Raw genomic sequence first — 26,669 nt, 5'->3', positions numbered from 1 at the left:
AGAAGGGTTGAACTTGATGGACTTAGGTCTTTTTTCAACCTTACAAACTATGTTACTATGTTACTATGTCATCTGTCCGCCAGCTGAAGCTCAACAGAAGTTGGCTGATGCAACAAGACAACAACCCCAAGCAACAACATAAATCAACAGAATGGTTTTAACAAATGTGGTCCAGTCAGAGTCCTAACTTCATCCCAATTAAGATGCTTTGTCATGACCTCAAGAAAACGATTCACACCCAAGACTATTGTTAACATGAAACAGTTTTGTAAAGAGGAATGATCAATTATTCCTCCTAACTGCAGGAAACTTTTAGGTAAGGTTATTGCTGCCAAAGGAGGGTTGACCAGTTATTAAATCCAAGGGTCCACATACTTTTTCCACCCTGCACTGTGAATGTTTATATGATGTGTTCAATAAAATAAGTGTGTGTTATTAGCGGAGCCAGGCTATGTTTGCTTGTTTTTGTAACTTAGTTGAAGACTGGATCAAATTAAATGACTAATATATGTAGAAATTCATGTACTTTGAAAGGGTTCACATAATTGTTCCTCAAACTGTAAATACCTTCTTTATTTTACGGAATTCAGAGAGTGTTAATCACAGGATAACATGACCTATTTCATGTGACTCACATATAAGGCAGACAAGGTCCTTTTTGCCTGAGCTACTATGTAGACATGCGGCAGGGCTCCTGCAAGAAGCTGCTGGGCATTTTGCGGCAAACTGGAACTCCTTCATATAAGTAGCATATTACTTTATAAATATTTGCAAGAACCAGAACACATTGCACATGCATGTATGTAACTAACTTAGAGGTTATTGTTTTCTCCCCACAAAGAAGCCGCAGCAGTCTGTTTAATGAATCACAGATTCTTGAGTGTATTTGCGACGTAAGGAAGCGGTAAGAGTTGGATACAAGGACACGATTGATGGCCGAGATTTCAAGCTAGGATAAACTCTTTTTAATACTGCTCTTCTAAAGAGAATGTAGACCCAGGGATCCAGAATCTGATTCCAGGTAGCCACGCGGAGATAGATGAGAAGAAACTTCTCTGTTTCTCTAGGAATTTCTCCGTTAGCCAGTCCCACGTTGGGCTGCTGCAGAACAGTCTGTGTTATGAAGATCTAAACAAACAAGAAAGGTGTAACAATGAGATCATCTTTATTACTATCAAAATAACACTACTGAGTCCCAAAACCACAAGGGAAGAACCAAACTTTTCCAAAAAAAAAAAAACTTAGACACAAGTACTTAAAATTGACTAAAATAAACTTCTACAGCCTCAAATGATACATACTAGTTTGTAATAACATTTCAAGCATAAACAGAGATCTAACTGTTATATTAACTATCATTTTTGTATATGTAATTAATTACTACCAAAGACAGGGGTTATACAGTGTTGGCAAGGAACTAAGTAAAATGCATTACACTGTATAACAAATTCTCTCGAAAGGCTTATGTGATTAGTTTCTCCCTTTTAGCATTAGTGCTTTTTCTTCTAATAGAATTATTATATTATTTCTTCAAATACATTTCTTTATGTTCCATAATGTTGACTGATATTGAAAGAAAAAGAAAATTGAAGGTTATTTGGGGGTTAATTTACATACAATAATTTGTGCAAATGCAAATGTCAATCCTATAAAATCATGCACTTAAAAAAAACAAGACCATTTAAAATGTATCCACAAAAATATATTGTTTCACAAAAATATAAACTGAAATTTTGCGGGCCCTTTAACTCACACTCTCCCATGCTCTCACGCCCTTTAAATGTTTCACTACCTTCGCTGCTGACCACTTCTGCTTCCATTTCCACATCTTATTGTTTTTCATCTTCTCTCTTTTATCTTTTATCTCCCCTCTTCGCAGACATAACATGGAGCGAACTTACACCAAAATGGCAGCCCTTCCAGTGACGTGTCATTGCCCGATCCTCCTATCGCAAAGACGTCACAGAGAGCCCTGAGATTTTGTTGGAAGTTCACTTTAAGGCAAAACGGCAGCGCTTTCAGTGACGCCCTCTCAACCAATTGGAGGAACCAACATAACCTGGCGCCAACTTCCATTTTGTCGGAAGTTCATGCCAGGTTATATCTGCGGAGATGCGGACAAAGAGAGAAGATTGAAGGTGAAGTAATTTAGAGAGTGTAAGAGACAGAGTGAATGAGAGTGTGAGTGAGAGTGAATGTGGGCACCAGACAACAAATTTTGTTCCCAGCATCCTTGTGCTACCTCATGCACTCAAATTAAATATTATATATATGCACTAAGCAATTTAACTTTGCAGGTGGCATTGATAACCCTTAAATGAACTGGAGATTTCTGTTTACAAGTATAACATAAGTGTAACGTTGATACATGTAAAATAATGTACTTGGGATGTAAACATCCCAAGGCGGAATATATCTTTGTGGCATTGCCTTATCAGCAAAAAAACAGAAAAGAGCGACTTTGGAGTAATTATCTTTGAAGACTTAAAGAAAAACAGACAATGCAGGCTGGTATAGCTAGAGTAGCTAGAGGCATTACTAAAAATAAGATGAGACCACAGACTGATTAAGGTCTTTACATCCGGTAAAAAGCCTTTTTTTAGGAGGATCTGTCCTGCTTTTGCATCCAGATATTTTGCCCTAGTACAATTAGGCCTAGGGCTGTAGGTCCAGGAGGGTGGCAGTTCTAAAGTGTAGTGACATGTGATTGGCTCCTCCTTGGAGGAGCAGCTGCAGCTTCTCTCTAAGGTTTTTGAAAATAATTCATAGTAAAGTTTTTTGAGAGATCCGTCCTAAATATAGATACGATGAATGCACACAGTTTTTTTTAAAAATGTATAATGATTGATCCAATGATTAATTTGAAAAATTTCTAAATAGTTCAATAAAGGGGTTTGTCTACGATCAACAGAATAGTATAAAGTATACTAGAATAGTATAAAGGGAAAATCTTGAAAATGAAAATAAAGGGAAAATCTTGAAAATGTTCGACTAGAAGCATGTCTGTTTTTCTTCCAACTTCACCACTTTTCTAGCTATGTAGCCATCTGACAAACTCCAGAACATGCACGGTAATAGTTTTCTTTCTCAGATGTGTTCATCAGTTTTAAGATGTCTCTCAATCACTTGTAATCCACTCTGCATTTCTTAAAGGGGAAATACCATCTTCACATTTTTCCTCAAAATTCATTTATCAAAACAACCCATAACTTATTTGAGCTCTTGTTTATGTCAGTCAAATTGTTACATAATACGGTACTTATTATGTCCTGTGCAGCCATTGTACAGCAGTGTGGAATATGATGGCACTATATAAAACAATAAAAAATAATAATATCTAGTGCTTTTTTATTTTTCAAAAAGAGCACGTTTGTAGTTTTGGGGTTAGGGACTGCTTTACCTCAGGAAAGTTTTCTATGATGATGCAATAAGATACCACCTTTGACAAAAGTCTCAATCTATGATGAACTAATTCAAAGAGAAATGGCTATTTTTGTTTCTAACAAAATTCACAATTAAAAACTTAAATGCATAGTATGTATGGGAAAGGGGGGATAGAAACATGTAAAAACATTACATACACAAAAGGATTCAGTAGAGTTCAGGAATGATTAATGGAGCATACTTTAATTAAGAAAACATGGTGGTTATGCTTTGAGCTTAGTGGGCAATAAAAGACATAGGAGAAATCGACATATGGAAATACTATTTTACAAAAAAAGGCGCTAACATATGCTTTTTTATATGCGTGTATCATATCACATATAACATTGTTCATGCTCAAAAATATTGAAATCCTATGAAAATAGTTAATCAAATAATTGTTTTATTTTTTAGCTTACCAGTAATTTATGGGTAATTAAAAATCATGATTCTTTTGTCATTTTTTGTCAATTAGGTTCACTGGAACAACAGTGAACCTAATTTACTCAAATTCTTCTGTTTTTAGCTATTACATATGCCTAAAGTTCCAGACAGTAGAAAATCATGTTACTAATTATAAAGCTGGAAATGGATCATAAACTAGACCTTATAGATCATATTGTTAAAATAAAGTTATTGAACCATAATCAATGCTTCAGTTGAAATAACAAATCCCAACGTAACTTTATCAACGCTTCATGTTGTGTACAAGAAACAAAAACTGCCTGCGCTTCATGTTGTGTGTTTATTGCTTGCTTCATTTGGGATCAGTAAAACTAAATTTAATTATCCCTATCAATCACTTACACAGTAATTGATTCCATAAAACGTGCGACTTGCATACTTAGCAAAGGCATTCTCATAATAGTATATTGCCAGTTTAGTAAATTAGGAGGCTGCATATTAATATTGACACGGAAACATAGGAGATTGTGTTTAAAGCGCTACTTCTGCATAGCAAACCTATGCAGAAGTAGTGCTATGATGTCAATTGCCTATAACGTTTAAATAAAAAACATATGTCGATGACTGTTCTTTTAAACATGAAATTAATTGTGATTTTTTTTTTTCTAAACCAGACACTCAAATAGCAAAAATCCCCCAAATTTTGTTTTTAAACACGGCGGATTTCTTAAAATTTAATCAAAACTGAGATTATGGGATTAATCTCTTACTATTAGGCAGATATATCTAAAGAACATTCCTTTGACAGAATGCAAACACAGATTTATTTTCTGGCTAACGTTTAAAGAGAAACACATTTTGTTTTGCATAGTTTCCTGAAGATGGAATCTGGTTTTGTTACATGTTTCAATGAATATGAAAGTACTAAAGTTACGAGATATTCATGTGTGATGGGCGAGTAGAACAGTGATGCTGAGTGAACTACGCCTGGGTCAATGTGAACCAGATGTTGGAAGCGCTTTGACTTTCATCTATATATATTGTGATATTTCCTAGTAATAGTATTGATACAAAGCTTTTGGCACCTTGCTCTGTCACAGAATTCATTAAATGTGACTGAAATCTGACCATTGTTCTACCCGTTAAGCGTGGGGCATGCCTAGTGTAGCAGCCCCCCAAAAATCACTGTAAAGGTGCCGTGCTGCGAGTGTTGCAAATACTAAAGCTGCATGGATGTTGTAAGTGGAGTCCTTCTAGGTTCTTTTCTGGTTCCACTTATTAACTTATTTATCAAAGTGTTGAACTCCAGGCCCTGAGGACCAAAACCAGGGCATTTTATGAATATCTCTGCCTGAGCACTGGTAGCTCAATCCAAATGGTTTGAACAGATTAAAACATTTGTGCTCAAAGCAAAAATTTACCTAAATCCTTGAGGCCTGGGAATCGACAGCCCAAGTCTAACATATGTGTTTGTATGCGTGTATCATATCACATATAACATTGTTCATGCTCAAAAATATTGAAATCCTATGAAAATAGTTAATCAAATATTTTTTTTAGCTTACCAGTAATGGAAGCCAACAGACACTGGCAATCACCATGATCCCGACTAGCTGGACCATCATTTCAACCTCACTGTCTCTCCGTCGCTGGACAGACTCACGGTCATGATAGACTTTGCAGAGGGTCACCACACTGATGGTGTTAAGAATAAAGGAGAGACAGACGGATAGAATGCCAGTCAGGGAAAAAATCAATCCAAATGCCTTGTTGTTTGAATCTTGTAATAATGTGAGGAAACACCAGGATCGTGGATACTGTAGGGTATAATTTCCAAAGCCCATTATGGGCAATAGTCCTAAGAAGAAAGCAAAGCACCATACCATGACCACGATTCCCCAGGCTCTCTTTTTGGACACATTAGCCGAACGGGAAAATGGTTTGTTTATGCCAAAGAAACGTTCAGCTGCCATGGCAGCACCAAGAAGAAGTGGGCACTGCCCATAAAAGACCATAGATAGTCCTAAAAAATTGCACAGATGGCAATTCTTGTCAAACACTTGCCAGTCAAATTGCGTTATATGATATGACACCACAATAATCCCAGTGACCAAAAGTCCCATGAAGTCGGTAACCACTAAACCACAAAGGAAAATAAGGAAAGAGGAACGTGAGCGACTGCAAGTCTTCCTGGACGCACTGACCAATACACAGAAGGCAAATAGATTAGAAGCCAGGCCAATCAAGCTGAAAATAGTGGAAAACCATGAAGAAGTAATTGGCTTTTTCATATCCATGGCAGTGGTCATATTTATATATCTGAAGCAGGTTCCATCAGATGCATTAGTGTCAAGCGTTGGGCAAAAAACGTCTATTCCATGTATACTGCACATGTTAGCAACCCTTAATGGGTCATTTGGCAGATCCATCAGTGCTTTGGGGATCCTGGGAGAATTCATAGACTTGAGTTGTACATCATCTCAATCTTTCATGGACTTCAATCATCCTGCAAAACTGTGGGCAAAAACAAATAAATGTAATAAGCATATTAATTGATATAATGTAAACATTTGAAAACATTCAAGACACTAGGGCATACGTGATGCTAAAGCTCCAAATTATGTTCTTTACCAGTCTAACACTTAAGAAAAGCACTTTGGTCATAATCTTGATCCCACAGTGACGCTTCACATGTAATATCTGGCAAAAAAAAATTTCATATGCTTCAGATGTCACTTAGCTGGACATGCCCAAGGGCTAAATGTTGCCAGCTCTTTGCCATCCCTGCATCCCCACCTAAAATAAAATCTGCAAATCTACAGACACATCATTATACTCGCTTACATATTGCACAGTACATTGCAGCATGTAAGAAGATATAACATTGAAATGCAAACATTAAATAGTCATAAAAGAGACCTATACTAATTACTAAAGTAGAAGGAAAGGAGCCAATGCAAATACATGTGAGTAAATACTTCCACAGTATGAAATATTAATATAGATGCATAATTATAAGTATACATAGTTTACAGGAATAGGCACATACGTGTTTCATGGTGTGTTTCAATTAAAACAATTGTTTCTATTGCTTGAAAATGTATTAATTAACCAAGTGTTTATAATATAATCACTTTATCCTCTTTTAAAGGGCCAAAACAAGATATTAATGGACATGCTGTAGAGATAAGTAAGCATGTTGCTGTTTAGGATTTTTTAAATGTATAAAAAACCTTCTACGTCCTCTAAGACCATTAAATCCATTAAATTAAATACAGGCAATATATTCAACCCTTCTGGGTCTTCATCAAGGGTGCTCTTGTCCTTCTTTGACACCATGTACAGACACATTAACACACACGTACACAAACACACACACTAACATGCCCACATACACACATGCACAGACACACACACTAAAATACATACCCCCATACACACTAACATATACAAGCACAAGCGGACACAGCTGGACACTCACACTAACATACACACCTAGACACTCACACTAATATGCACATAGACACTCAAACGAACAAGCTCATCCAGAGACACTAACACACCCACACAACCAGGCACTCAACAATAACACATACAGCCAGACACATGCAAACATGAGCACACACACAGTCACACACACGAACATACCCACCTAGACACTGACAAGACATCCGGGCACATAACCACACACTAACACAACTGGGCACTCAGGCTCAGACACTAACACACAGCCCCCCCCACTAACAAACTCATATACTAACATACCAAGTACATATTGAAAGAGACAACTACACAAACGTACCCAGGTACACACTAGCATATTCAGAGGCACACACAGTGACACACAAACATACCCAAACACAAACACCCAATATGTGTCATGCCAAGTCAGCCAGTACATGCTGAAACCTGGCTAGCTGCCCTCCTTGTGTATTGATGCTGCCAGCAGTATGGGGTCTGCACATCACTGACAGCCACCATGTACTGGTTGACTTGGCATGATAGGAGTGTGATTGCTAACAGCAATCAGAGTCCCATCATGCCTAGGTTCCAGCATTTACTCGTTGCCTGGGTATGATAGGAGTGTGATTGCTGTTAGCAATCACACTCCTATAATGCCAAGTCATATTGTTGAATTTTTTTGTCCAATTGTGGTGTGTTACTTACTTTTATTAAACGTGTGGGGTTTTTTTAAATTATTTTTAAAGGTCACAAAACTTTCTAGGCCCAGAAATCAGTGAGAGGAAAAGTAAATGTTTTGTGTCATTTGCTTTATTTTAATCTGCATATCTTATTAAAGGCCATATTTTCTCACAGTGAAAAATGAGTACGGCCCGCGCACGTATACAATTCTGATGAAGAGGCCCACTGCAGAAAAAACTTGTATACCCCTGCCCTATGTGAAAGATAACATAAAATCTAACCTAACACAAGTTGGTGAGAAGAACATCAAGTCAGTTTGGATTACAGTAAGATTTGGTAAATGTACAGTAACTTGTGTAGGTGTAATTTATAGACCCCCCTGTACAATAAGAAGAGCTAGAGAATCTACTAAAATGACAGTGAAGGGGGGGGAGTTATAATCATGGACGACTTTAATCTTCTTGATGTAAACTGGAAAAACAAAATAGCTGATTGTGCCCGGAGTGCAGATATTCTAAACTTCCTACTCCCTGTAAGGAGGCCATATTGGATTTAGTGTTCACAAATGGAGAGTTGTTAACAGATATTTCTGTAGGTGAAAGTTTGGGATCTAGTGATCATCACTCTGTGTGGTTTAATATGTGAACAGTAACTGAGTCACACTACAAAAGTTTTAGATTTTAGAAAAGCTGACTCTTCTAAAATGAGAAAATGTGTAAAGGAGTTACTATCAGACTCGGACCATTTAAATGGAGTCCAGGAGAAATGGGCTTATTTAAAAGTTTGTTATTATTGAAGGTAACAAAAATTTTATTAGGCTGTTCAGTAAGTGCAAAACATGAAGGAAACCACTGTGATACTCCACAGAAGTGGCCAGAGTAGTAAAAAAAAAAAAGAAGTTAGCATTTAGTAAATACAAAACAAACCCAAAGTGACAAAGATCTAGCTGACTGTCTCACCGAATATTTCTGCTCAGTTTTTACAGATGAAAATTAAGGAACGGAACCTCAAGTAGGAAAAAGCCTGAGTCATTTGATACATATAAGTTTATTGAAGAAGAGGTTCTACTTCAGCTGTCTAACATAAGACTAATAAGTTGATGGGGCCTGATGGGATACACCCAAAGTTAATAAAAGAGCTTGGTTGTGTACTAACAAAACTGATAACCGATTTATTTAACCAATCATTGGTAATGGGAGTAGTCCCAGAAGACTGGAAATTAGCGAATGTTTTCCCATTCACAAGAACAGCAGTAGGGAGGAGTCAGCAAACTACAGGCCAGTAAGTCTTACATCTGTAGTGGGGAAATTAATGGAAACTATGTTAAACGATAGGATTGTTGAACATCTAACGTCACGTGGGTTTCAAGATCAAAAACAACATAGGTTTACTTCAGGAAGATCATGCCAAACTAATCTTAGTGACTAAATAATTGATCAAGGTGGTGCGGTGGACATTGCGTATCTGGATTTCAGTAAGGTTTTTGACACTGTCCCACAAAGAAGACTTATCAATAAACGGCAATCTCTCAGTTTACATCCAAATATTGTTGAATGGGTTAGGCAGTGGCTGAGTGGCAGACAACAGAAGGTTGTAATGAATGTAGTATATTAGGAGCAGTGGGGTACCTCAGGGATCTGTTCCCATTATTTTTAATATTTTCATTAGTGATATTGCAGAATGTCTTGATTGTAAGGTATGTCAGGCCCTGTTCAGGCTGCGGAGCTGCTTATCCCTAGTTTCCCCTGTCTCACTACAGTCCCCCCTTTGCGGTAATCCATTCCTGGATTTTCCTGTGCTCTGCTGTTTACTTCTGATACTTTGTTTCCCTCCTGATCTTAGCTTCATCGTCTGTTTCCTTTATAAGGTGTGCCCGCCCATTTGTTATGTTATGAATTACATCATTGGGCGCTCTGGGTCTTTACAGCCGTCTGTATGGACCCAGCCCCTGACAGTCTTTTTGCTGATGACACAAAGATTTGCAATAGGGTTGCTGTTCCTTGAGGTAATGATTGAGGTAAACTGGAGAAATGGTCAGAGCTGTGGCAACTGGCATTTAATGTGGACAGATAAAAAACCCAATTAATTCGAGTTTCACAGTTTAATTCTTTCCTGGGGTGATCTGGCACAGCATGTTTCCTTTGGCTTTCTTGTATCAAGTTGGCCATTTTTTTACCCATACAGGTTGTCACCTTCTTGAAGTCTCATCAATCTACATTTATGAAAGCGTCATCATTTTACTGTATAATCCTTTCTGTTCATTCTCTCTTTACTTGGTACATAAGTTTCTCTGTTTAGTGTGATTTTTTTTCCCTCCGTCTCTTGTTTGGCGGTTCTGTTTCACTGGTCTGTGGAATTTCCTCTTTGACCTAGGGAAAACATCGGTTTTGCATCGGGTCTATTGACAAGCAGGCTGACAAATTATTAGTGTAGTAAGCCGGCATTTCTAACAATTGGGGCTATGTAAAGGGACAGTCCTCACCCAGGTTAATAGCGAGAACTGCTTTTAGAATGAATGAATACATAAAAAACCTTTATATAACCACGAGGATATTACATATATATAGGATGCAATTAGCGATAGACAAAAATGAGGGATGGGTGGAAATAGAGAAAGAATTAAGTGGTAACCTAGAGTTAGATAGCCTTATTTGGAATATCCATGGCTTAAAGCATATAAAAGAAAATATTAAAGGTAGCATAATTCTTGAACATCTCATCCCTTTATGGGAAAACCAAAAACGACATTGGAAAATAGACAAGAAGATTCTTAACTTTCATCAAATCGAAATTCTGGCGGCCAATATAGAAGAACTCAACTTAACATCTTGGAAACATAAAGGCTTATTACGAGTTAATAACTTATTCTTTGGTGGCAAATTAAGAACTTTCCCAGACTTACAGATAGAATTCCAATTATCATCAATAGAAATTTTTAAATATTTAAGAATAAAAAGTGCCCTCAGACAGTTTTTTATGCATTCCACCTCTCAGATTGACCTCCTTGGTGAAATATTTAGCACTGAGAAAGTCCCTCGAGTGACCTCTAAGATTATGAAATTGGTGCGTGAATGGGAAGAGGTTCAGACATCTCCCTATATAAAAACTTGGGAAAAAGATCTGCATTGTAAAATTTATATTACAGACTGGTTCCAAGCTCAATTAAATACAACGAAGTCTATACACTCCATAACTCTTTTGGAGACCCAATATAAAGTGACCAATAGATGGTACCTTGTTCCGTCTAAGCTAAAATGTATGTATCCCAACAGTTCCTCTACCTGTTGGAGATGCAATAATGACGATGGAACATACCTACATATTTGGTGGGAATGTGGACAAATTAGACCTATCTGGAACAGGATGTATGACCTACTAGACACTTTACTTAAAATAAAGATCAAAAGAATACCAGAGGTAGCCCTATTACATCTAAAATGGCCGCCTTTACAAAAGAAAGATAAATTATTACTTACGCATTGCCTAGTAGCAATGAAAATCACAATAGCCAGAAATTGGAAAGTACCTAATTCTCCTATCTGGAATCACTTCATCAACCAGTTATTTTTCCAGATAAAAATGGAAAGAGCAATTAGCTGGCCCTTCCTAAACTCATGGAAATCTTATAATTGTTGGGACTCTTGGTTCAAAATATTTGATGAATTAGTATCATCCCTATAAGTGCATACAACAACTTTATTAAGTTTTCCTATTGTAAATACATAAAGTTTACCCCGTTCCTTACCACGCCATGTTTGTTTGTTTTTTGTATGTTATAAGTGGATAGCCCAGAGATTTTTTTTTTTTTTTTTCCTATTTTATAGGCGGACGGCGTCAGCCTTAAATAAGACAAATTTAAATGCATTTTTATTATATTTATCTCTGTACGCAATCCCCTTATATGTTTAGTCTAAATGGTTGTATATCTTGCTTAGAGATTTTTCTAAATATATTTGTAAGTACAGACAGATGAATCTGTTTTAAACTAGATTAACCTGCAAATATGCAATCCTTTTTATTTGTTTGTCTAAATGTTTGTATATTCTTGTATTTTCATAATAAAAAAAAAAAAAAAAAAAAAAAGAATGAATGAATGATTTCTTGCATCAATAGCAATAACAGTATTTCTTTTTTCCCCACCTTAAGTAGTTTATGTGTATAATTTTACCAATTCAATTAATAAAGGTTACATTTTAAAATTGTATACCGTTTCTTGCTGTCACTAATATTTTCTATATGAAGTTCAAAATTATCCATTTGTCTAGCTGCCTAAAAACTAGTAAATTGTGGTTTAGAATAACACACTCAATGTGCACTGCACATCAAATGGAAAGCATTTGATAACTCATACCAGGAACACAGAAAGGATCCTGTCATGGTCATCCTGTCTAAAGTACTTGTTTCAGTAACTGCTGGGTATATGTGGACCGTCAAGTAAAACAAAAAGAGCTTCCACTTATACATCTTCTTGCATAAACTCCCCGGGACCCAACTAGAAACTACCAGATTTGATTTAAACACAGATCTTGTAAAAACTAAAACATTTTGTTCCTAATGCTGTAACTCAGCCAGTATTGAAAAATGATACTTTTGAACAACAACATTGGGGGTTATTTAAAAGTAAATGGACACAAGATGAACAATAAAGTACAATAAGTAAGCAAAGTTCATTTAGTTGCAATGTTGATTAGACCAATTAGAGCATTTTTTTCACACTTAACCCGTATCAATTTTTTAACCCCTTAATGACAAAGCCTTAATGTACGGGCTCAAAATGCATTGTTTTCAATGGGTTTAGGGACCCGCCCATTGTCCTTAAGGGGTTAAAATTCCATCCATTAGCACAAGCACTGACTGACAGAAGTACAGACATGAATAAAAATGAGATCAGATTAAATTTAAAAGTAAGGAAGCTTTTTAACAGAAAACAAACATGATTAGGTCCTCATTAGAAGGCTGTCTGAAAGGGAACATTACCTTGACTTCCTTAGTTAATCTTGTTGTTATTGTTTAATTGTATGTAAATCATCAGACAGTACAGCTATGTATTTCACAACAATTAGATGCCCTAAAAGCTTATTAACGAAAGCATATCATCACGTTGTTGTATCCATTTCCTTTCTTCTTATTCAAATAAGTGCTGTTTTCCTTTAACTGCATCCGGTTTACAATCAGCTAAGTAAAATAGTTCCTTAAAGTTAGCAATAAGTATATCAACCCTTTAAATGCCAGAATTTGCTTTTTTTCATTTTTGGTGTTGGATCAACATTACGCCTATTTAGGGCACATATAATATAATATATCATTCAAAAGTTTGGGGTCACTTACAAATGTCCATTAAACTGACATCAAAGGGTTCAGAGATACAGTGTAAACATTGTTAATGTTCTAAATGACTATTGTACATGGAAACGGCTGATTTTTTTAATGGAATATCTTCACAGGCGTACAGAGGCCCGTTTTTCAGCAAGCATCACCCCTGTGTTCCAATGTCGTGTTGTGTTAGCTAATCCAAGTTTAAGTTTAAAAGATCAATTGATTATTAGGAAACACCTTTGCAATTATGTTAACACAGCTAGAAATGTCCTTGTTTTCCACGAAAACAGCTGACTACAAACTTTTAAACAGTAGTATATATGTGTGTGTGTGTGTATATTTATATATATATATATATATATTTATATATATATATATATATATATATATATATATATATGCGTGTATTTTACACAAAATACATGTCACCTGCTTTTATTGCATCCAAAATGTTCAATTAGATACTAGAAAGATAACAATATTTGAAGTATTAATACTAATTCTGATCAAAGTTTCCTGAACAGGCATTTCTGCATAAATTTTGTCACATCTGTTTCAAACAATACTCTATTAAAAATAAGTCTTGTTTAAAACCAGTACAGAGAATGCAATCTTTTTCAAACCAAACATTCCACCATCGTATGCCAAAAACCAACGGGAATTCAATGATTTTGCAACTATCTGGTCATTTCAAATATTTGCTTTGAGCAAAATAGACATTCAGCATCCATTTACTGAAAACAAATGTGAACAAACTCATGTTCAAAAATTTGGAAATATAGCAAAATCAGTATAAAACATATATCACTTAAGGATGGTATGTAGGACAAAACTATTCCTTGAATGCCATAAAGAATTCCCAGAATTCCACAACTTCCTAATGGAGGAAGTGAGCAACCGTCTGTTATTTTTTTCCCAAAATCTTTGTTGCATTGGTCATTCTACACAGAACAATACATGATGTCATTTATATACATCATCACATATAGATATTAGTAATGCACAACATGGCAACTACCAAACTAGAATGGCATTTTTCCCAGCAATGTGCTATTTCCATGTATGTTAAAGGAATTATTTATTTACTTCTTTTACTAATGGGGGGGGGGCTGGAATTCCTTGTTGGGAGAACTTTTATTCTATGTTTCTGTGAAAATGGTAGCTTAACAAGCAAGTAGGGACAAGTCTGTTGTAAGCATTTGTCTAAATAAATGACATAGTCTATTGTTCTGTTTGTTAAATAATAATCATACTTAATAAAATGTTAAGTATTTTTAGAAATGGCAAAGCCCAGGGGGAAAGCCGGCATCAGAGAAAGCTGTTTATACTGGCACAATTATGTAGAATAATTCTGAAGGCCAGACATAACTTGTACAACATAGCCTGAGAACCTTTCTGCTTTTCTCTACCATTACATACTTACAATTCACTCCTTTGTCATAGAGCCCCTTTACCCTTTATTAATAATAGAGGACTAGAAAACTAGCATAAACGCCTCCAGCCCTATTTATGATCTGTAGGACTGAATAGGGTTAAATTAATAGCAGCCAGCAAATCCTCTAGCATTCTGATCAGCACACAGGGTCTAATGCATGGTGGTGGGATACTACAGAATACCTTCATGGATTTCCAAGGGGGGAAACCAATAACGCATATACATTAACACGCGTATGATGGCGGGAGTTTCCCTTTAACAATGATTAACATATAAACTTGAGTTGGGAAAACAGTGAGCGGAGGTAGAATCGAGCCTGACCTTTAATGCATATGATAGCTGAGAGGTCCCTTTATATTTTCTTGGTGCCCCCCTTTCAAATACATGGTTGATTCTGCAGATTTTAATGGTAGTTTTTTTCCCGCCACTGATTGGTTGATTCGCATCATTGCACCTCAGAGGCATTCTCCAGTAGATGTGGAACTGCAGCTTCTACAAGTACATTACTGTCATTATTATTATTTTTTTTTTTTACTTTTTTCAATAATGCATATTAAAGTACTCAGAAAGTACTTTAATATGCGCTATTCTTTGGAATATCTCCATGGGGGCATTAAACTATCCATTTAAAAGCAAATTGAGCAACGGTGTATTTAGTTATTTTTGATGACTTTTTTGGTTAATTGATGTTCTGAATCATGTCCAAGGACTTAAAAGAATCAGTGTGCCTGAGAAGTGATGAAATCATAGGATGTAGCAAATGCAATCCATTTGTGCTTACTTCACTAACTTTTCCACAAAGAATAAGCAGACATATTATATTTCCCAACATCATATAAGCAAACGTCTCCAACATATTTTAGGAATCATAAATATCGAACAGGAACAAACACGGAACAAAGTATGGAAGGATACATCGCTTTATGTTCATATGTTCTAGATTTAAGTAATCCAATGCACACAGTGTAAGGTAAACAGTGGATTTATTATTAACTTTCTTAAAGCAGTGTTTATTTTTTCTGGCTTTCATTGCATCTTAATAGGAATGTGTCAGGATAAACAACAATATAGAAAACAAATCAGGATGAAATACCGAAATATAGCTGGAATCTTATTTTAGCACAAGCTGACAGACATATGTTCCTGTAATCAGGTCTGTTTGGAAGAAAAGTACAAAGAGCTGAAAGCATATTCAATCTTTCCTATGGTGAAATAGTTCCTAAGTATGAATCTCAACATATTTAAACAATTTCATTGATTGAAAAAAAATTCATAAATTGAGCTATTTTTTATTTAGCATACTAAACTGCAACATGTGTTGTTTGGCCAGTATCAGATCCCCTTCTACATTGGTAATGGTATTAATATTAACAGCTAAAGAGATATTTATGATCAGTCCAGAGTTTGCCCTAAAAGAGTTTAGACAGGCGACCATGTTTGACAATGCACTACCGTGTTTACCAGTAGGAGAGTGGGTTTCCCACCATGCTGACCATGTCTTCTCCTAGATCTTGTAGGGTCTACCAGTGCCAAAGCACTGGAAGCTATGGACGCAGATACCGTAAGTCTGTTTTCCCTGGCATTCACAGGAAAACTTGTTGAGCACAAGAAAATAGATTTGCGCTAGTAGTAACACAGGGTTTCCTGGTCCCTGCTTAACCGCCAAAGATTGTGGCCATAGGGGGTATAGGGGACTGGGCTTTTTTGAGACTTAGAACCAGCGTTGTTATGCCAGGGTAAGAAAATAGGGCGGATCTAGCACAGACCAGTCCAAAATTCTTTTTGATTTGAGTTGGATGGAGCCACTTGTGGAGGCAGCGACCCTGCACATCATGTAAAGAGGCATTATGTGGTAATAGACAAATAGCCAAAGTATCTGGGTAATGTAGGACTGTGGAGGTGTGAATGAGCAAGGTGTGGTGGTGTGATAAAATGAAGATGTTTTAGTGTGTATGTTTACGTATGTGTCTGTTAGAGTGTGTATGTGTGAGTGCACATGTGTAAGTGTGTTAGTCACGGGGGGCCGGGGCACTACGCGGCAGGGGGCCACTCTACTCTGCATGCTACAGGTAAACAGTGAGCAATGTGTAGGCTTGAAATACAGTTGTACGGGTGGTACAACTTAAAAGGAAAGGTCCAATAAATATTTTGGAACATATATAACAGGGTGTATACAGTAATGTAGTTAAGAATTGAAGCCTGGTTTCATTCTACTTTTTTCCATCATTACAGGGCTGAATGATGCCATTGCAGGCAGTCCTTATATTTAGGGTTACAGTCCTTGTTCAAATATTACACTGAGATGAGTCCTTATGGGAAAGCTAATTAAGTCCATTCATTCATACACCTTCGTTAGTGGGAATGGTCAGCTTGGCAATTAACAAAAAGCTATTGTATTGTTTGCCACAAGCATCATAAGGAGTCAATTTGTCTAGTAGATTGTGCTAATATAGCAGAGCTACAATATACAAATGACTAATGTGTAGCTTTGTGAAAAATTATATTATGTAAAACATTTAAACAAATGTAACAATGTTTTTTTTAAAAAAAAAAAAAAAAAAAATTGAATGCAATGCTAGTAATAAAATACATTGGTGTGAATTCCCCTTTAAGTTATACCGATGGTATTTTATTCTTCATTAGTGAAATTTCATTTCAAATGCTATTATTATTTATTTATATAGCGCCAACAAAGTTCAAAGCGCTCTTACAATGCATGCATTCAAAGGATATGACAAAACTGGAATTGTCAGACTGTTACATTAAGTGAAAACAAAAAAAAAGTCCCTGATCGCAAGTTTACAATCTAGAGGGCTATATTAAGAAAAACATTTAAATTTAAAGAGAAGTAAAAGTAAATGAAGATAAACCTTAATGTGTACACACGTGGAGAGAGAAGAACATGGTAGAAACCTTCTAATATGTCAATAGATATGATTATTTACTTTCCATTAAGTATCAACAAATCTTGTTTTTGCTTAGACATAATAGTGAATTTGTAGCAATTTAGAGTCTAAACAAATCCATGGAAATGTTTCCCTGATCCATGCGCCTAAGGCATTCATTCCAATGAGCACTAAAGTAGTGCAATAACTCACAATAAGGCAGATGTCTCACATAATAGTGTCTGTGTTTATATATTTCCGACAAAAGGAGGTAGCCTCTATTTTAAGTGCACTCTGTTTTCGTATGCATTAAGTATAAAAGAAATATCAGATCCCTTGTAGAAGGAAAAGCTGTTTTAACTCAACACAGATAACCTTTATTTAGAACCTCAAAGCACGGCCGTGTAATCAAAAGTGAACAGAGGGTGCGAGCTTTGCCGGCAAAAAGTGTTTCTATGTCTATCTTTGTAACATCCTGGTAGAAATTGCGCAAAACACATCCGAACCCATCAATCAGAGAGAAAGCCTACCCTATCATAGGAGTTAAAAGTTAACCCCTGAATTATATTAGCATAAAATATGTGAAAGATTTCAAAATAAAAAAACAAATTGATTAACCAGAGGACTCATCACATGGACTTCCTAAATCAAAGCACAAAATAATTGTGCCGACGATCTGTAAGGCTTACTAATTGATAATGAGACAGCTAAGTTGCCTACTCATAATTGTTTCCGATATCCCCACACAGGGGCGGGCTGGGCTGGTCCGGGGGGCAGGGGGGCAATTGCCCCCCAGGCCGCCCGAAATCTAATCTAAACGGCCGCTGGGTGCTGATGCCGTCGGCCGGCGCTACTTTAATACTTTTTTTTAAAATGTAATATGGCAAGACGGATCTGCTATTAAATGAAAAAAAAAAATAGTATAAAAGCAGCGCCGGCCGGCGGCATCAGCACCCAGCGGCCGTATGCGATGGCCGCCAAGTGATGGGAGCAGCGTGAGGGGTGAAAGCTCCGCACCCTCGCACTCACCTTTCACCCCTCACGCTGCTCCCATCAGTATGCGGCCATCAGATTGTTGGAAATCGAATCTAAATGGCCGCTGGGTACTGATGCTGCCGGCCGGCGCTACTTTAACACTTTATTTATTTATTTTTAATATGGCAAGCCGATCCGGCATATTAAATAAATAAAAAAAAGGATTAAAGTAGGGCTGCAACTAACGATTATTTTAATAATCGATTAGTTGGCCGATTATTTTTTCGATTAATCGATTAATCGGATAAAAAAAAACAATATGCAAATTTTTCGTTTATTTAAAAGAATTTAATGAACTGGATGTTAAAAAACAACTTAAAATTTACATTAACATTCTTATTTTGTTATGATGTAATAAAAAACAATATTTTCAAAGTACAAGAACCCAAACACAATATTTATGAAACAAAATAACCCCAAACATTCTGAAAAGAGGTGGACTATTACTGTTCAAGAAACTTTGCCCCAGCACTTTGCACTTTGCACCCAGCACTTTGCACCCAGCACTTTGCACCCAGCCCTGGCACTTTGCACCCAGCACTTTGCACCCAGCACTTTGCCCCAGCCCTGGCACTTTGCATCCAGCACTTTGCACCCAGCATTCAGCACTTTGCACCAGCACTTTGCACTTTGCACCCAGCCCTGGCACTTTGCACCCAGCACTTTGCACCCAGCCCTGGCACTTTGCACCCAGCACTGGCACTTTGCACCCAGCACTTTGCACTGTGCCCCTGCACCCAGTCTCTAACTCTGCCCTGCACCCAGCCCTGCCCCCACATTCTGCCCTGCCCCCACACTCACACTCTGCCCTGCACCCACTCTGCCCTGCACCCACACTCACACCCTGCCCTGCATCCCCACCCCCACTCTGCCCTGCACCCAGTCTCCCACTCTGCTCTGCACCCACACTCACACCCTGCATCCCCACCCCCACTCTGCCCTGCACCCAGTCTCCTGCCCTGCACCCCCCACCCCCACTCTGCCCTGCACCCCCACCCCCACTCTGCCCTGCACCCCCACCCCCACTCTGCCCTGCACCCACACTCACGAACCGCTCTGTGCGAATGGAGCCACTCGCACAGAGCGAACCGCTCTGTGCGAATGGAGCCACTCGCACAGAGCGAACCGCTCTGTGCGAATGGAGCCACTCGCACAGAGCGAACCGCTCTGTGCGAATGGAGCCACTCGCACAGAGCGAACCGCTCTGTGCGAATGGAGCCACTCGCACAGAGCGAACCGCTCTGTGCGAATGGAGCCACTCGCACAGAGCGAACCGCTCTGTGCGAGTGGAGCCACTCGCACAGAGCGAACCGCTCTGTGCGAGTGGCTCCATTCGCACAGAGCGATTCGCTCTGTGCGAGTGGCTCTGTGCGATCCGTGCACATAGACATGAAGAATACTTACCTCCGGAACGCGTCACATCCGTCACGTAGCTAAAAGAAGGCGGAGACTGCAGAGCGTGTAGCAGAAGCGGGGAACGCTCGCGGAGGTAAGTAAAAGGAGCCGAGTGCTCCAACAACGAATTGATCACTCGATTAATCGATAACGGAAATCGTTATCGATGATTTCCGTTATCGATTATTATCGATTTTATCGATTCGTTGTTTCAGCTCTAGATTAAAGTAGCTCCGGCCGGTGGCATCAGCACCCAGCGGCTGTTTAGGTAAGTTTTCCAGCAGTCTGAAAGGTGAGGGGTGAAAGGTGAGTGCGAGGGGGCGGAGCCACTTCACGTGACTTGCCCCCCAGGCCTTAGGCTGCCAGCCCTCCCCTGTCCCCACAACCGCTACACTGCCATTCCCTAAAATACTATCACAACCACCCTGCAACAACTCTGCTAGCTCCTATCTACCTAAAATGTCAATAGTACTTTGGTTTCAATTAGCACTTTGTGTGTTTTGTCGTGTGTATCAACAAGGCATCATCGTCTTTTTGTAAATTTATCAAATTCCTGTAAGCCCCTGTTCTTCTTTCTAGACACACTAACCAACAACCCTTACAGGGACACTACAACCATCATATGCACTATAATTCATGAGATAACAGAGAGATCCCATTCATTTTTTGTGGGATCATAATTTCAAGGCCTGCCAGGATCATGTAATGCAAAGTTATGTGGCTCGTCATAAGAGCTGCTCTGAGGAAGGGCACTGGAGGTGGTTATGTGTGCATGTATATATACATTATTGTTTAAAAGTTTGGGGTGACTTAGCTGCTTTCCAGGAACAACAAGGAAATACCGAGCTGTGCTAACATAATTGCAAAAGAGTTTTATAAAAAGTATTTAGCCTTTTAAACTTAAACGTGGATAGCTAACACAATGTGCCATTGGAACGCAAGTTATGGTAAATATATTCCATAAAAAACGGCCGGTTCCAGCTACAATAGTCATTTACAACATTAACAATGTGTCAGTGTAGAGTGGTAGACTGTGTGGTCTCTGTGTATACTGTTCAAGTGTATGTGTTAGTGTACAGTGTGTGTGGAGAGTATAGTGTGTCAGTGTACGGTGTTGGATTGAGTGTGTATGTGGAGGTGACAGTATATAGTATTGGACTGCTTGGGGTGCGACTTGGTCTAGGAGCAGCCCTGGCACTTCCCTTAGATAGAAGCTGCATCTCTGCAGCTGCATCTACCCTCCTCTTCTGTAACTGCTTCAAGCAGCCAATTGGTGGCAGGAAAGTACTTCCATTAAAATTAATTGGGCCACATTTCACACCTGTGCACAGTGGTCTGAACAGATAACATATAGACACTACCAAATGGCAAAGAGCAATGCTGGGGGGTGCTATGGATGTTTCAGATTTTTTTTTTTTTTTTACAAACCTGGCTTCTCAATGTCAGGTTACTACTTAGATGCTGTTTCATAATTAATGAAAACCAGATTTGTATTTAAATTGTCTAGAAAAAAAACTAAACAAGAAAAGAATAAGAATAAAGCCACAAAAAAGTTTAGCATAAAATCTTGCATGAAATGTGCCAACAGACGGATTGTTTAAAAAAACACAAGAAAAAAATTTAAATATATGTTAAATGTCATCAGTAGACTTTTCTGATGGAGTCATATCACTGAAACAGGATTTCCTATATCATAGTTAAGACTGATGTGGCCTATTTAGTTTGTTTTTGAGGGGGACGGTGGGTTATATTTTTCCTGTTGCTAGCTAAGATAATTTTTGTAGTTGCTGATGTTTGTGTCATGTTCATACTGATTTGATAAGCCTTATAAACTACCTTTTCACCGAATACTCATTCATTTTAGGGACTGTTGCCCATTTTTGTATTCAACAAGCATAAAAACATGACAGGCCTCCCAAAAAAAATCTTGGTGATGCTTAACAGAAATTTCTGATGCTTGTCAGCTGACTCTTCTTTAACCTCCTAGAACAATTTTGTTTAACCTTTTTTGGAAATTTTGATACGTTCTTGCAATACGTGCTGCCTTTTGATCTTCAAACAACTGTTTCCACTTGACGGTGCTTTCCCATCCCAAGTAATCATATAAAAGTACATTGAGCATCTGACTATTTCGGCAGGCTATTTATTTTAATTCAATAACCAAACAAAAAAAACTATAAGTAATGTTAATGCTTGAGATACTAAAACAATTTTGAATGGCATTTTGATATGTGATACATTTATTATGTACATCATAAAATATGCATACTTTATAATGCTATTACAGTGCTATTTTAGTAATATATTGTATGAAAAGGCAGCAGAAAATCAGCACTGCCATCATGTGTGGGGCAACAATGGGAGCTGAAAAGGTTAAATTGAGGTGTGGGGTGGCATTTACAGAAGTCACAAGGCTAAAATTCAAATTTGAATTGGATAATGGGGTGTCCTTGAGGCAGCTATCTGCGGCAATATACCTTATATATTGCCTGGTCTTCCTGGTCAACTGGAAGCTGTATATATATATATATATATATATATATCAAATAATAGATGTTATAAGTATCTTCTGATATTACCTTTTTTATTGGACTAACAGAATTTTGGAATGACAAAAATTCTGTTAGTCCAATAAAAAAGGTAATATCACAAGATACTTATAACATCTGTTATTTGATATTGACACCACTGGACTAATATGACTACAACCTCTACTATATATATATATATATATATATATATATATATATATATATATATACTATATTTATATTTCTGTGGTCTTTTTTTAGGGGCAAATAGCCTAGATCACAATAGGTGGATAGAGTGATCTGGAGAATCTATAATAATAACAGTCCAAAAAACAGTACATAGAACATAATCCTTGTGGAATATTTTAATTATGTTACAGGTGCTAAAAGGGTTAAGCGTAAAATAGCCATTTGTTTTGCTACACTTTATTATGGTAGACAGACAGAAAAAAATAGATCTGAAGGACCACAAGATTTATTTTTCTATTTCTAAGGGACTGAGAATGTAAAGAATGTAATGTTTAAAAAGCCTAGAACATGGACAGGCCTGGGAAAGAACAAAGTGACCTAGCATCCTCTAAGGCTGGTATAAGAAAAAAACTATATATTGAAATGGAGGTTAGTAAATAAGCACTTAGAAAGCGGATCATATAGCAGTGTAGTTGCAGGGCGACTAAATGTTCGTGTCTTCTGGAGGTGTCCCTGTTAATTATTTGTCCTCTCATGTGTCCCTTGAACTACCTCTTAAACCTAAAGAAAGATCGTATGTATTCCTTAAAATAATCACATTAAACATGGTCATCCCTTGAAAAAGCTTAGTGTAATCTAATTTGGGTCATACAAGGCTCTTTATATTTTTATAACATTCATAAATAATAATAAAAAAAGAATAAAAATAAAGTTCACAGCAAATTTTGAATTTCAAGTAGACTTAGGTGACAGTATGCTGTATATTTACTCAAGAGCATGATAGGATAGGAAAAATACGTTTCAATCACCTATTTGGCATGCAAGCACTTTCCCGGTAAATATAGTAACGTTCACTTAAATTATGAAAAGGGCTGCTAACCAATGGCAAATCGGAAATATTAACCCCTTAAGGACAATGGGCGGTCCCGAAACCCATTGAAAACAATACATTTTGAGCCCGTACATGTACGGGCTTTGTCATTAAGGGGTTAAAGTCATCTTCTACAACAGATTGTCAGGCGGAAGACAAAGCTAGAATTTTCGTGTGGCTGTAAATGTGAAATGAATTGGGGGAAAAAAAAATCTAGCAGCCAAATTCATATCGAAACCACAACGAAGCAACTGTCGCTGACCTCTATCACAATCCATTAATAGACCAGGCATTGTCATTATATTGTAGTAAGATGTTGTATATTACATAAATGATGTTACAAACTTTCAGTCACCAGACACCACCGAGTGCTCATTTGTCACCCAAGGAATGGGCTATCAATCCAATCCAATGGGTGATAGAGCTACTAGCGCATGTAGGGGAATCCGTGGCACAGCTACGCCGCTGCTGCTGTTGGTGCTTACGCAAAGTGGAAGGAGCAACGCATCTAACAGATAAATTATTACTGGAAGATGTCACTTGACCCCTAAACGCCTGACTCATAATGTAAATTCAGCTCATTATCAACAACATGGTCATCTTCTTAGTTAACCCCCAAAAAATGACATCTGTTCAATCATATCCTATTTCACTGCCTTTACTTAAAATGGAAAAGTATGCATTTAGTTAACATAGCATCTCTAGAGCAGATGGGCTTTGCTATATATTTCACTGAGGTTGCTTAAAATAACAAATTGCGTTAATTTTGAAATGTTTTACATATGTATTTAAGTATATATATATATTTATATATATATATATATATATATATATATATCATTTTAATTACCCCCTACATTCTGAAAGTGGAAATCTCAATAGTTTTTGAATGATATTGACCCACTGTATGGAAGCTATATAATCTCTGAAAATCATTATGTGATTATGTACATCAAAATCAAAATTTGAACATATGTTTCTACTTTTTGTGTAACATACACTTATTTGTGCACAAGCTCAAGTAATTTTCAAAAAAAGGCAAAAAAAAAACCCCATCCTGATGTCTTTTAATGTTACTCACTTAAGACTATGGTAAGGTTAATCAATATTAGAATATTGATTCACTTTTAGGTTGTATAGTTCTGAGCTAAGAGTATTTCCTACCCCCTCCCAAATATATTGTTATCCTATGTCAAATGTGGATAAACGCTGGTTTCAGAGTTTTAATACAATAATTCATATTTTTACCCTCCGTCAACATTATAGGCAGAAGAATGGGCAGACTATGAGCGATTTTGGAGTTATTTTTTGTCAAACAGACAGATATCAGTTTGGGAGTAAACCTGGGTGATCGGCGGTGGCAATGCATAAAACTGTAAAAAATAGATGAATCTCCCAAATTGTATCCCCATTTTGCTTGTTTTTGATTGAAACTAATTGAAAACCTACATGGATATTACAAGCGCACAGAAAATCGAAAGAAAGCTAAAAAGTTTGGCGAATGTCTTTCATACTATTATGAAATTAGTATATCTCCCCTTAATATCTCCTCTCAAATAAATTCACAATTGTCTCTAGAGAGCTGCCAGATGCAGATGTGTTTTGGAAGGAGAAGATACGGAAACCTGACTCTGAAACCACACAAGCAAGGCTTTCATAAAACTAAATATATATAAAAACCTTGCGTTGGCAACTTGAAACTATTCCAGCTAAAGTTACAAAACACATGTATATGGTAGGGCAACTACTGCTAAACAGGCACAGAACATAATCTCTAGTCAGCAATTATATATATATATACTAGTATTTCTTAAGGCTACTCATTTTCCCTGTAAAAAGAACATGTTAGTAACTGTTCCCTTAACTCTAATGTGAAGTGGTAGAGACAAAACCATAATTAAACCTGCAATTAAGAATGACCATTTGTCTTCTAGTAGCACAATTATCAAGAATATAATCCTGATGTCTTTAGAGTTATGGTTAGTATAATGACCCCAGACCCCATCAAACATTTCAGCAAAGGCTATTATGCTTAATGTGAGGCTAACCTCATTATAAAGTAAGTGGGTGCTGGAGACAAACCCATAACTAAAACTGCAATTAATAATTACTAATTGTATTTGCCTTCTAGTAGCAAGAATGAAAAAAAAAAAAAAACAATGTCATCCTGATGCCTTGATTAGTATGATTGCCCCAAAATCCCATAAAATAAAGAAACAGCTAAGAATTGAATTAGAAAAGAAACTGGATGGATACATACTTGGGTGTGTAGTGGTCTTGTTGAGCAGGAGGAAGGCAGAGAGAAGGCAGGGAGAGACTGTTCTCTTATGTGAAGCAGCTGGCTGACTTGGTAATGTGCTCACACAGTCAGGATGTGTGTGCAAGGGAAGGAGCAGCGAGATGTCTTCCCTTATTATTGCATAACAGCCAGATGAAAGTTGCCAGTGACTCCTTTTGTGTTCCAGTGGGCTGACTGCTGGGTAATGGCATGTAGCTTTCAGAAAACTATCAGTCCCTTAGATACTGCATTCATTCATACCGAAATTCTGCAATTCTGTCCAGAATGCAAAACAGTTTATGTGCATGAATGCGAATTTATTATTATTTTATTTCTTTATGATTTATTGGATACCTTGTTTGTTTTTGGCCTGTAATATTTTTTTTTTTGCATAATTGTCTAATTACAATTTATATAAATTATCCACCTAGGTGAGAATTTGGTTTTAAATTTCTGTAATAAGATGCAGTGAATTAAAGGGCTACTTTTAGCATAATTACAATAAAATGGTAAAGGTTAATTTCTGTTTATTAAACAGTACAAGAAGGTATAAATAAAACCACTTCAATAACTGATGTTTCCTCAAAGGTCTTTTTTCCTAAAGGTGTTGGGTGTTTCTAAGGGTTACATTGATGGCTTTTAAATAATGGAAGGAGACAGAGTTATGCTAGGAGCTATGCCCAAGATAAAGCTTAATAATAATAATAATAATAATAATAATAATAATAATACAATACAGAGAGTGAACAGGTAGACTTTTTGA

The 26,669-nt window shown here is 37.1% G+C and overlaps 1 protein-coding gene across 1 annotated transcript; it reads right to left on the bottom strand.

The window, feature by feature from the left end:
- Nucleotides 1-609: 609 nt before the first annotated feature.
- On the bottom strand, nucleotides 610-26,007 carry TBXA2R (thromboxane A2 receptor). Its single transcript, XM_053461971.1, has 3 exons — nucleotides 25,889-26,007; nucleotides 5,394-6,342; nucleotides 610-1,128 (listed from the first exon to the last, which is right to left on the bottom strand). The coding sequence occupies exons 2-3, from the start codon at nucleotides 6,285-6,287 to the stop codon at nucleotides 859-861; spliced, it is 1,164 nt and encodes a 387-aa protein (XP_053317946.1). The 5' UTR covers nucleotides 6,288-6,342; nucleotides 25,889-26,007; the 3' UTR covers nucleotides 610-858.
- Between the last annotated feature and the right edge of the window lie 662 nt (nucleotides 26,008-26,669).

Source organism: Spea bombifrons, chromosome 1 (assembly GCF_027358695.1).
Source record: "Spea bombifrons isolate aSpeBom1 chromosome 1, aSpeBom1.2.pri, whole genome shotgun sequence".
NCBI classification, from domain to species: domain Eukaryota; kingdom Metazoa; phylum Chordata; class Amphibia; order Anura; family Pelobatidae; genus Spea; species Spea bombifrons.
The sequence above is the reverse complement of the archived record's forward strand: the minus strand, read 5'-3'. Positions and strand labels throughout refer to the sequence as shown.